The sequence below is a fragment of the Plodia interpunctella genome, chromosome 2 (assembly GCF_027563975.2).
Source record: "Plodia interpunctella isolate USDA-ARS_2022_Savannah chromosome 2, ilPloInte3.2, whole genome shotgun sequence".
Taxonomy (NCBI): Eukaryota; Metazoa; Arthropoda; class Insecta; order Lepidoptera; family Pyralidae; genus Plodia; species Plodia interpunctella.
Genome location: NC_071295.1, coordinates 7,031,684 through 7,044,468, shown reverse-complemented (window position 1 = coordinate 7,044,468; position 12,785 = coordinate 7,031,684). Strand labels below are relative to the sequence as shown.

General features: G+C 32.6%; 2 protein-coding genes across 2 annotated transcripts; one reads left to right on the top strand and one right to left on the bottom strand.

The window, feature by feature from the left end:
* Nucleotides 1-8,599: 8,599 nt before the first annotated feature.
* On the bottom strand, nt 8,600-10,593 carry LOC128679603 (sodium-dependent noradrenaline transporter-like). The gene has a single exon (XM_053761970.2). The coding sequence runs from the start codon at nt 10,524-10,526 to the stop codon at nt 8,664-8,666; it is 1,863 nt and encodes a 620-aa protein (XP_053617945.2). The 5' UTR covers nt 10,527-10,593; the 3' UTR covers nt 8,600-8,663.
* Nucleotides 10,594-11,188: 595 nt separating this feature from the next.
* On the top strand, nt 11,189-12,171 carry LOC128679623 (NADH dehydrogenase [ubiquinone] iron-sulfur protein 3, mitochondrial-like). Its single transcript, XM_053762004.1, has one exon. It carries the CDS (start codon nt 11,265-11,267, stop codon nt 12,057-12,059), a length of 795 nt encoding a protein of 264 aa, XP_053617979.1. The 5' UTR covers nt 11,189-11,264; the 3' UTR covers nt 12,060-12,171.
* Nucleotides 12,172-12,785: the final 614 nt, after the last annotated feature.

Below are 12,785 nucleotides of genomic sequence, written 5' to 3'. Positions count from 1 at the left end.
ATAATGAAATCTTAACTATCTACTTACAACATGTTTATAATATAAGTAACCACCATGTCTTGGAGCTCTGTGGTAAGAAATAAAAGATAAAACATATTCCCTGTACTTAACATAATTTTATATTTTGTTCAGTAAAGCACATATTAAATATATTTATAAGAGTTACAAAAGTAGCAGATAATATTAAAATATAGATAATATAAATATACAAAGTTCTTAAGAAAGATTAAAAGAGAATTTTGTACCAAAGGAAGGTGGATTGAAATATTTGGAATTAGAGTACTTAAAGTCTAACAAAACAAAAATAAGTCTAACAAAAGTATTGACTACTTAAAGCGCTTACAGATATTAAATAATGTATGCTGATTATAACCAACAATTCATTTTTACATGCAAACTCAAAGTAACTTGTTAGTCAACGAGTTAGTTTATGCTTGCATGTTTGAAATATTATAATCAATCTTTCTAAATGTTTCATAGAATTTCACTCATACAAATTGCGATTAGATACATAAGTTAGGAAATAAATATTGTTTTTGATTTCATATTTCGAAAACAAAAAGACTTCATTATAGTATAACACACTTTAATCTCATCGCATTTTTATTTTTTTATTTTTGCCTCCCTTAATGGGAACTTAAAATTATTAGTTTCAAAATTAATGCAAACAATTATATTTAGAAAATGAGTAAAAAAAAGAAAGACGTGGAGTGACGATCTGGGGGTATTTAAAGACTGATTGGAATATGTAGTGAAAAACCTTAATTTAAATCAATGTCAAATATAATTTTGTAGCTATAAAAATATTAAAATGATTTATAAGTACATTTTGTATTGGAGATGTATCGATGTAATCGTACGACTAGACTTGCTACTTACAAGTACGCTTGCCCATGCTAACGCTCCCTCGACGCTCGGGATTGAAGCACCAGCAACAATGACGGTCTTTGGCTTTTGTAATACTTTATTATGTGCCGGCAAAGATCCTCTGACAAAACTTTATTGGAACATCTATGAACACTCGGTCTGATATGAGGCTTATAATGGAGTATTATTAGTTAGCTCCCTTCAAGCCTCGCAAGTTCTGATTTATCCGATAGGCTCTTAAACACATATATACTTACTATATATAGTAAAAATGATGGCCAAGTGGTTTTTATTTACAAGATACAGTTGATGTTTTTTTGGAAATTTTAAATTTAATTTTACAAACTATTTTTAATTTTTTTTTTCGGAAATTATAAATTGTCAGTATATATATTTATATAATAACATAATCATATTACAAGTTTTAATGGGAGATAAAATACATTTCAAAATTTATTGAAAATGCTCCATTTTTTTAGATTTATCAATGAACATGTTCTTCCAAAACATAAATTTAAAGACTGATAAATAACATTTTAATAAAAAAAACATTATTTATAAAATACAAATTCATAATTGTTTCAGTATATTTTTTACATTAAATTTTAAACATGAACACGAATAGTTCTACGATTATTTACATAGATAAAAGAAATACAGTTATTTATATATTTTTTGAAAATTCATAGAGATGAATAAGGAAAATGTCTGCGATCTCTGGAACAGATTAGTCAATGTCATTATCTTGTATGCAATGGAAATATTGGACTCCCCATCGAGTGGCGCGCACTTCCTCTTCTTTGACCTGTTACTTGAGGTTCAGTACACGGCAAACGGACCACACTATGTGAACTCTGTAGCATTAATCCATTTTCAATATTTATAGTAGGAGTAATTTTGGAGAGAAGAAAGATTATGTATGTCTATGAGTGAGTACTAACACATTACTAAAATTTGAAGCTTAAATTATAATAAGCTTAAATTATAAATAAAAACAAAAAAATCTGATTTCGTATCTATCTTCATTTCTTAGGGTGGGTTGCATTTTACTGTCTTGAGCCGCTGCCGCTGCCGTTTAGATAAAATGCGTTACTTCTTGCTCACTTTAAGGTTAACGTCAAAGTTGACAGTTACACGTGGGGTGAGTTGCACCGTCAAATTTGATGTTGATTTTAACCGCCGCACCGCTCTTTCAGTCAAAATGGAGCATTTTGCGTTATTCTGCGCACCTTAAAGTTAATGCACCCATTAAGGGGTATAAATATTTCAATACCTTGTCATCGTTAAAATAGTCAAAACCACTTTCATAATAAAATATAGAATAAAACTTAAAATAGTAACTGGAATACATACAATCAGGGACTGTGTATCAGTCCTCCACTGGTAGTATAGTTCCATTGACTGGTCGTTCCTCCGAAGTTGGCGTCTTGTAGTCTCGACTCCACTATCAGACGTCCCTATAGTGAAATCACGAATGTGATTTCATTACTAGTTCATACTATACAAATAATAATAGTATCACCCGAAAATTCTTAAGTTCATCTAGACTATATTCCACTGTTTATTTCCAATGATCTCTCCTTTATAAGCTTGTTACTTTGTAAGCTAGGCCCGCATGTATGGTGATACTATTTTTCAAAAGAGGAGAAAAATAATAATAATATTATGAAGAGAAAAGATTTGTATTTATGTTTTTCTCATATATTAGAATTGTCCACTCATAAAGAGCAAATGAATACACAAACGACTTCAAAAATCGTAATTAATTTTCAAAAGATTTCAGTTAAATAACTGATAATCTGGAACTCGGAGGGGCGAGTTGGCAGTTCTTGTATTTAATTTCAATTCGCGATAATGAGGGTGAAAAGTGCATATTTCACGGCCGTTGGCGCTCGGAGCGTTAAGTGGGGTTTTTTATTGGCTTATTATACAATATTCTAAGCTAAAAGTCGTGGAAAGAGTACGTTTTTAATTGGGCAGTGAGCTCGCGTGGAGTTGACGGCAAGGATTATTCATGGCGACTCCGGAGCCAACGGTTCGTCGCTCGTATTTTCACTGTAGGAGTTTTTTTTGATCGTGACCGTTTACTTTTTAAAATAGAGTGATTTATATTTTAAGCATTTTAAGTAATTTTTTTGTAAATGTTGCTATAGTCTGGTGGTAAGTTAGCTTACTGGATTCGTGTTCTAGTTGTAAAATCATAATTTGTGAAAGTAAAAGTGACCAGATTTAATAATAAAAGGTGGAGTTCTTCCGACAATATCTACCTGTTATTAAACTTTTAGGTAAAGTTCACAAAAAAGTCATTAAGATGAAAAACGTATCAAAATTCTGTTAAAAGTTAGGTAACCAAATTTTTGTTGATTCACAATTTGAAATGTTTAATTCAATAGAATAAATCATTCATTAGCACTATTCTAATTAAATTACTAATGAAGACATAACCTAACATCGCTTAAGACTTCCAAAGGCGTTAAATAAGTAAAAAATAAAACATTCAGAATGACTATAACGTAACTAGGTACATTAAAATGGTTTGACATCCCACAAGGCAAGCATTCCACAGAAACACTTATTTCACGCCAGTAATCGCGAAACCATCGGAAGCTTTCTCCTTCATCCGCGGCGCAAAGTGGCCACTTTACGAAATTTCGCGGCAATTTATACAAACGAGCAGAAAAATGAACATTTTCAGTTGTTGTGTTTATCTGGATAATTTCAACATGTTACTAATTAAATATTTAAAATTTCTATGTACGAAAGTTCGATTTTCTAAATTTAATTTTTTTTATAATCAAAACCACAAGAAAAGTCGCAATTTTTTTTACATTAAAATAGTGAGGCTTCCGTGGGAATATCGGAATAAAAAGTAATCTTGAACCTTCCATCCAACTTCAATCAAAAGTAATCTATGAAACAGTAAAATTATTTTGGAAATCAATGAAGTATTACCGAAGACCACCCCCTATCAATCTTACTTATGTTTCCAACTTTATAATATTACTTTAAATATTTTGTGTAATAAGTACTATTATAATAATTTATATTCTTTACTGGCTCCATTTTTTTTTTCTCAAAGACGTCAATTTACTGATATCCCAATTTCAGGCACCGGATATAGTTGTTTACAAAAAGATCAATTCCCAATAGATTCAAAACGAAAACAGTTATCATTATAACAAATTAATGATATTGTTTATTATTTGTAACCGTTAAGCCGCACCCTACAAGTGTTTCAACACAAACAGAACGCAACGGAGGGCTTGTGTTGTTATAGCGTAAACAAAACGCACGTTGCGTTTTGATTATGAACCGATGACAGGTTTAGAAAAACGTGTGAACGAGTTAAATCTTCGCCTTAATATGGTGTTCGACAACATCTGATGTATTCGAAGTGCACCACTTCCACTTATGACATACTAGCTGCGCCCCGGGGCTTCGCTCCCGTTGGAATTATGGGACTTAATCCTACGTTATTCCAGATTATTTTATATAATCCATTCGATTTTGCGTGAAAGAGTAACAAACATACACACATCCTCACAAACTTTCGCATTTATAATATTAGTAGAATAATACAATTTTGTAAGTGGCGTATACATGTCGGTGTATGCTTCTATGCAGAGATTTTCCTTTAAAATTTTCATATTAAATAAAAATAATTATGGGACTAATAAAAGCCAATACATTTTTTTGAATATATGTCGGTCCGTTTGTTCGAGCAAACTAATTTATAAATATTGTTATCAAAACCATGCCAGGAAACCCCCAGAGATGCTAAAACTCGGATAAACAAGAAAACGTATCGAGGTCTTTAGTAAACTGTGGAAGACAATTTCTTTAAAAGCCCTTAATATCTTTTTAAGAGTTCTTATCGCAGAAGGGTAGTAAACAAACCGCGCCGCAACATTATTTCAAAAACCGGCCAAGTGCGAGTTGAACTCGCGTACCTAGGGTTCCGAAAACTTTATTTTTTAATCACCGGATTGGCACTCACCAGACACAGGTTAAACAAGATAAATTGAATAAGATAATTTTGAAAGTATTTCGGTACCTATGTATTACGATTTTCAGATTTGTTTTTTACAAATGTGCTAACAGATGAACACTTCTTGCTATAACATGATTCTAAGCCAACGGAAAACTACAGGTTTGATTTCCCTGTGGAAAAAATATGACATAAATGTCTTTGAAACTTGGCGTTGACTTCGAAAGATATGACATCTTTCGAAGTCAACGCGAAGATTTTTCCACAGCTGAAGTGACCATGACTGTAGACAGAGTGTATTTGATATCTTCCTACCAATAAGCGTTCTTGAAGAATCTTCTTTATAGGCAAACAGACATTGGAAAACAAAGTGATTTTTCTACATTTACCTCTTGAACTACGGAATCTAAAAAAGAATTTCAAAAAGGCGGGTCGCAGTGGCATCAGATAACACCAGATTTGCGGCAACTCCATTAACAAATTACCCCTTTAGAACCCCCTCCTACCGCCGTTTCCACTCCAAGAAACATGTAGGCATCTTTATTTACAAGATAATAGTTTGTATTTTTGCATAGCTTGCGTGATAACATACTATATTAAGGTGAAAACGTAAACCAAGCTTACTTACGGATTACTACTTTGCTGTATACTTCAAACTGATTTACGGTAAAATATCTTGTAATGCGTTCCAGGTAAGACTATTGTGGCTTGCAAGTTGCATGTCAGTTGACAGATAAAAGAGTTTAACGTATGTACAGTCAGGAGACATGATGTAACTTTAAAAAATAAAATGTGCTGAAAATAGCTGACCATTTATTTGCTCGTGTGCGAATATTTAAGGCTTCCGAGACCAACTTTGTAGACGAAAGTTCCTACTTAAGGCATAAATTGTGTGAATGTCTCAGTTGTTTATTCGAAATACACCGTATCATATGAACTGTACTAAAATATATGCTCCAAATTGAATTTTATTTACAACATACGAAATTTTCCGTAAGGCCCGTGCACATCAACAGCAATCAACATTCCATTTTTGTATGATTGCGCCGTCGGATAGTTCAGAGGAAGAGAAATTTTCGAAAGTTATATTTCGAAAAATAAAGGAAGAAACATTTGGGTTGTGATGTGTTCCAAGAAATATAATAATTTACATTGATTATTATTATATTTAACACAACGAAATTATTATTTGTTTTTGCAATAGACAGTGTTTAAAATTACAAAAATACATCCATATAAATAAAGAAAATCTTGAATATATAACAGAGTTTTTGAGTCACTAAATATTAGAGGTTTTACCACTGCCTTAATATTGTAAGAGTGACAATTATATTCGAAGTAACGGAGAAACATTCCAAACCGGACTCTTGGCTCCGACGCTCAATGGCAGAAGAAACTCATATCAATAGGGCAAATGGCTCCGCATTTACTTCAAAAGGCAACTTAAGTCGTTAGTCTCGAATGGTATTCAGCAATTGCTAAATCAGGGAAGTAATTAGTTCGCAATTACACAAAATAACTTACAGAAAACTAGCATACACATAGTAATTAATCTATTTCTAATTTAAACCCTGTTGAAAAACCGCATTCTGCCATATTAACGTTTTCAAAGAACATTCGGATTAGAAATTCGCGGCCGTAACCAGTCAGCGTCCTGCGACCGGAAAGGAATATTCCACCAAGTTTTGAGCTACATAAACCGCTCAGTATCATTTTGAATATTTAATCGGGACATGTTGTAGATTAAAATAAGACGAGACACCGCATGTCGACCGAAAAAGCGTGTAGAAACAATCGACCGATAATTTAAAAGAGATCATAAATATCAAGTTTTAAATGAATGCTGATATTTTATAATGATGATATTGTAATTGAAAATATTAATATTTTCATAAAATGTTGTTTTTCATTATCACCAAAATTTTTATGAAAAGATCCATGGGATGAATAGATGCCATGATGCGGGCCACATGCGTATATAGAATTTACAAATATGTATACAATTCCAAATAAGCTAGAGATAATAAATTTGATTTCTCATCCCGTGACCAACCATTACAAAAGTTGCTTAGCCATATTAGGGTATTTCATTTATTCAATTGCTTATCATTATTGCAAAAATATAAAGACATTTGAGTTGCATCAATAAGAAAATTTGGCAAGTGCAAGCTCAAGGTGACACTCTGTTCTTTAGTATTGTAGTATTATGTGAAGACGAGGTATCTAGTCTATCATAAGTCTACGGGGCATACTGTTGGCGGCGGAAGTGGATTATGCTAGATGAAAATTAAAATTTATACCTCAAATCTTCTAACGAATGAGTTATGTATTAGTAATATTGTACCTATATACTTAGATATTCCAAATTACTTGTGTTTGATTCGAATTTCGGGATTCTGTATTTTCTAGTCTATTACTACTTTAGGACTTTACATTTTCTCGTATATTTATGTATAAGAATACATAGATATACGAGAAAATGTAAAGTCCTCACACAAAATCTTGCACAAAAAATTAAAATATGAGTAGTAGGTATTTAGTAGGTAGGTAGTAGTTCAAGAGATAATGGTTTTAAATAAATTCTTCAACGTTACTAACGTTGAAGAGAAAAAAGTGAAAAAAGAAAAAAGAGAAGTTTCTATAAGAAAGAAACTTAAGTATTTAAGTTAATATTTCTACATACCTATGGTTCTACATATATGAATATTAAAATAAACAAAATGGTACAAAACACGAACCAGTGAAATACTGCTTTTGTTAACGATAATTTGAGCAATATTTTGATTTCAATATAACAAGTTTTGAGTCTAACACACTAAATGAAAAATTATGTTTATTTTTATAATTACAATTTTTTTCAGTCCGAATAACAAATTTGTTTAAAATGCGTAGCATTTCCATCCGGAAGTGATGTAGTGTGACGTCATGGACGGGAACAGCGCATGCGTTCCGGAAACGGAAGTTGTGGTGTTGCGGGTCACAATCTGGAGTTGGCCGGAGCGGCGGGAAACACTGAATCAAGTGCAGCCTCTGTTTTATGTATGGAACTGTAAAAGATAAATGGGTACGTTCTCGCTTGATGTAAAGCTTAATTTTCAGTTCGATTAATTTTTAAAGAATCTTGACAGACTAAAATTTTATTTGAAAAGTTAATCCAAAAGAATAAATACGAAGTCCCATATTGATAGTAAAAATAAAGCCGTTCCTGCAAATGACTAGGCAATTTCTACTGATAGTGTATATTGTGAGTTGAATAATGCTAGTTATCTCTCACTAGTCAAACATATTTACGTATGTTCTATATTAATAGTTTTATAGTATTATGTTTATTAAACATTCTAACTCTTGTAAAGTTAGAGTAAACTATTTCCCCTGAAATCAGAGGTTCAAAATACCTCTTTATTTAGTCTATGCAGGGGCATAGACTAAATAAAGAGCATATACTTCTATGCGGCTGTAACAGTGGCGAATTTGCTATGAATTTGGGTAGGTTGATGCGCTGTCGAGGTAGAGAAACTAACTAGAAACGTTCATATAAACTAAATAATTTTGAATAATAATTAAAATAAATGCTTGTTTTATTATATCTTAGGTTTCAAAACAGTTTATAACCTATACCTGGATTGTATATCCGGTGACTATCTGGTGGTGTAATGACGAATTCACAATTTAGCTAGTTTTATCTTTCTATTGTACTAAAAGTTTTAAAGCAGGTAATTTAAATAAAAAACAAAATTTTGCATTTATAAATTTTTAATGTAAAGCTCATAGTCTATATATATATAAACTTTTATTTCATTAAGTAGTACTAATTTGATGTTAACGCGCTCCATTGCCCTATTTCTATTGACGACTGATTATCTAAATCGCCATCTAAATGACCACATTTTTTATTCTCATTACATTTTCTCGTATATCTATGTATTCTTACTTGTCGGTACAAAAATTCAGTGGTCATTATTTCAGGTACAAACATTTTCCTGCTTCTATATAATATTATATCTATAGGACCCCATTCTTCAGACGGAAAAAATATGTTCAGAACCTTATCATTTTTGAAATACAATAATATTTCACATAATGCACCTAATAGTATAATAGAAAAATGAGCCACAAAAATTATATAAAATACAAGTTCATCGCATCTCAAATCAATACATGGAAATTCATAGGAATCCTCGTATTCTCCACCTGCCCAATGATTTAATTTTGCAAATAAAATAAAAATAATTAAAAGGGGATTAAGCAACCAACAAATTTTCCAAAAATAGCTCGATCTGATGCCGATCATAAATACTATATCGACACTATGTTTCTGATACCCGTATATCCAATATAATGAAATAGAAAATAATAAACTATTGCAGATTTGTAGAATTTCTATAGAATCACTCAGAGAAGAAGTTAAATCTGAACATAAAAATGGCCAAGACAACATGGTCATTGATAATGCAACTAGAACGCTTACCAGTTTAAAATGTCCATGTGCAAAAGATACGTAATGTATTATTAAATACCTTAAATATAAGTACTGTAGCCAAATAATGAAGTATAAACACAACAAAATTGAAAAATACCAAATAAATGACCAAATTGCTATCGCATCAAAATAAATTAAAATCTCAGACACAGATGCTAGTGGAGAAAAAAAACTGCTGTCTCCAAACTCAATTACGTTTTCCTCCTCGCCATGATAATATGACATCGACTTTATGCCACTAAAAATAACTAACCCCATCATAATACTAAAACATATAGAAAATAATGTAGAACTGATGACCGACATCATTGCAGGACTCCTGAATGGGACGTCTCTTGAGATGTGGCTGAGGATGCCGTAGCCTGTTCCCACAGACAAAAATCCTAAGGAAATTGGTCTCAAGCTGTCACTTAAAGATATAGTGTCCCAATCCAAACCCAATATTGTTTTAGCGGAATACCAAGATCCACTGGTGGACAATGATATACTCAAAAGCACAAAAACACTGGCTGTAATCAGCATGGCCAAGATTTTCACATATATTTGTATGAATTTATCCTTCTTTAGCGAAAGAACAAATATAGAAAAGCTTATTGTGCTGCTTGCTACAATCTGCTTCCATGGGTGCATGCAAGTTGTAGACTCTAATGTATTATTATCACCTATTTCCCTTTGGAAGAAGCAATAGCTTGCTGTTCGCATTCCGCAATCTTCATCGAACAAAAACTGTGTTTCTAGGCAATGTTGAAAAATGGACACGTTGACTCTCTTCACCATGCAATAAGTCTCATTAAAATCTGCACATGTGAACCACGGCGGTATGTCAATAGCTGCATAAAAAGAGTATTCTATGTACCAAACTGATAGAACCATAACGTACATTGTTTTCAGTAGGACTAAGAAGATGGAGCTATATCCAACGCCGCGTAATAAAGGGAAATAATTCCAAATGCTGACGCTGTCACAGTTTGTGTATTGGGCGATACATACTTCTGAGTATACCAATGGCAATCCAATGAAAATTGCAGCAGTTGTATACAACATCATATGAATATAGTACCCATGGTGGGACATGTCCGCGGGGCCGAACACAGCTGATATTTCGTTCATCATCCACCCCCAGATGACGAGCCGGTAGATCTGGTAAGACTTCCATCGGCATTTAGTTTCAGGTTGATATTTGGAATTCATTACAAGCTTTGAATATTCAATATAGGTATTGAATTTCTAATTTAATTTCAATAGATATCGTGACCAACTAGACATTAGATTTTTTTTATATTATCAATTATTACAAAATCCGGTTTTATTTTTTAGTTTCAAGTTCATAAATTTAAAGTGGAATGAATTCTATTTTATGATTAATAAATAAAAGAGGGAATGACACAACCATTTACAATATTGTCCTATGCAGTCCTCTGCATTGGTACCTATACGTACAGCTCTAAAGTCGTGAACACATGTCGAAACTTTCTCTTGAAAACTTCAGCCGAAGCCTGTTCTTGAATAGTGTATATATGGCTTCTAAATGTCTTGCTTTATGATTACACCTATGTAGAAAGTCATGTAGTATAGAAAGCAAAACCAAACAAAAGGTTTTCTAAACCAACGTACAATGAGCGCAACACTTTGCTTAAAACACGTTATATTCAGTTTAAAACACGTCGGAATTTTTGATTCAAAAATATCAAGGTTTGATTCTTTTATATTTTTATAAAATTAGAGACTTCCCCAATGATAAGTTTATTGAATCGCGAATAGATTTTCTCTATTCAACCTTACCTTAATATTTGTATTAAAAGTATAAGTAAACTTTTTTACATTGATGTTGACACAGGTATTGCCAAAACAAATTGAATGTCAAACAAAGGAAGTCAAAATCGTCAAAATTTTGACTTTATAAAACCATAACAAAATAAAAGAGGAAAAATGAATTTCATATCATTATGTACCCGGAAAACAGTATCGTTTCTTTTCAAGAGGAATTTTTACAAATGCTCCACTGGGGCACAGAAAGATAAAATGCTAATTGGAAATCCTTTCTGTCTGCAGCCGATTGGTTCTGAGGACGACAACCATACTCTACGAAGACATAACAACTGCAGGCGGCAGAGGCTATACGAATTTGGCTTGTATGTAGCTGCATGCATGCCCAAATTTGTACAGAAAGTGCAAATGCAACATAGCGACGAACTTGAGATATTAGTCGCTCCAGAGGGCTTCTTCCAGGTACAATCCTTCATGGCTCATCATCACAACGCCTGCTTTAACGTTTGTTCCAGTTGCACCGCGGTTGATGTACCAACCAGGGAGTACAGATTCGAAGTAGTGTACAACTTGCTTAGCTTGAGATATTGCGAACGCGCTAGGATAAAAACTTACACTGATGAACTAACGCCGGTACGTTCCGCGTATCCTCTGTGGAAAGTTTGCAACTATTTCGAGAGAGAAATATATGACATGTTCGGGATCATATTCACTGATCATCCGGATTTGAGGCGGATCTTAACTGATTACGGATTCAAAGGACACCCGTTGAGGAAAGACTACCCTCTTGTTGGGTACACTGAGGTGCGTTACGACGATGAACTGAAGAAGTTGGTGTACGAACCAGTGGAATTCGCACAAGAATATCGCAGTTTTAAACTACAATCTCCATGGGGATATTCGAAGAATTTCCATGAAGGATACAATAACCCAAAAGAAGAACCGGTAAAAGCGTAGTTATTTATTTTAGAAAGTGAGATCCATTAGTGAATGTACTTTTGTGCATGCTTTGTTTTTTAATAGTTTCTAGTTTTATTAATTGGAATTAAAAGTTACGTGCTTGTGCATATATAGCAAGTTTTAATTGACAACACACAATATATTAGATAGATTGCAAGAACAATATTTTTGAATTATCCAAGTATCGAGTCAATTTTCAGATTAAATAAGCTACTCGTATTTGACTGGGTAAAAAAAATGTATGAAGGTATTCATACAGTGTACAACTTGCTCAACTTGAGATATAGCGAACGCGCTAGGATAAAAACTTACAATGATGAACTAACACCGGTACATATAATGAAACACGATAATTTATTGATGTTTTATGAGTTTTACTATTTTTTCTCTCTCATCGAAGAATGTTAGAAATTCTTTTTGATTCCAAAAACAAATAAAATTCTGTTTTTGATATTAGACACAATTATCTTATTACATAACTTACTGAATATAGTTGGAGAATAGACAACTTATTATATTTAATATCTATTCATACTGGAAACGATTATATAATGTCAAATATATTTCCCATTCGTAATATAAGAAATTTCTGAAGTGCAGTTTCCATTCGAGTAGACATGGAAGAAATCAAGCAAGCTTCACTGAGCTAAAGCCTATAGTTTGAATAATTTATCTGCTAATGAGCTTTTGTCCAGGCACAATGGGATGACGTCATTTGCACAT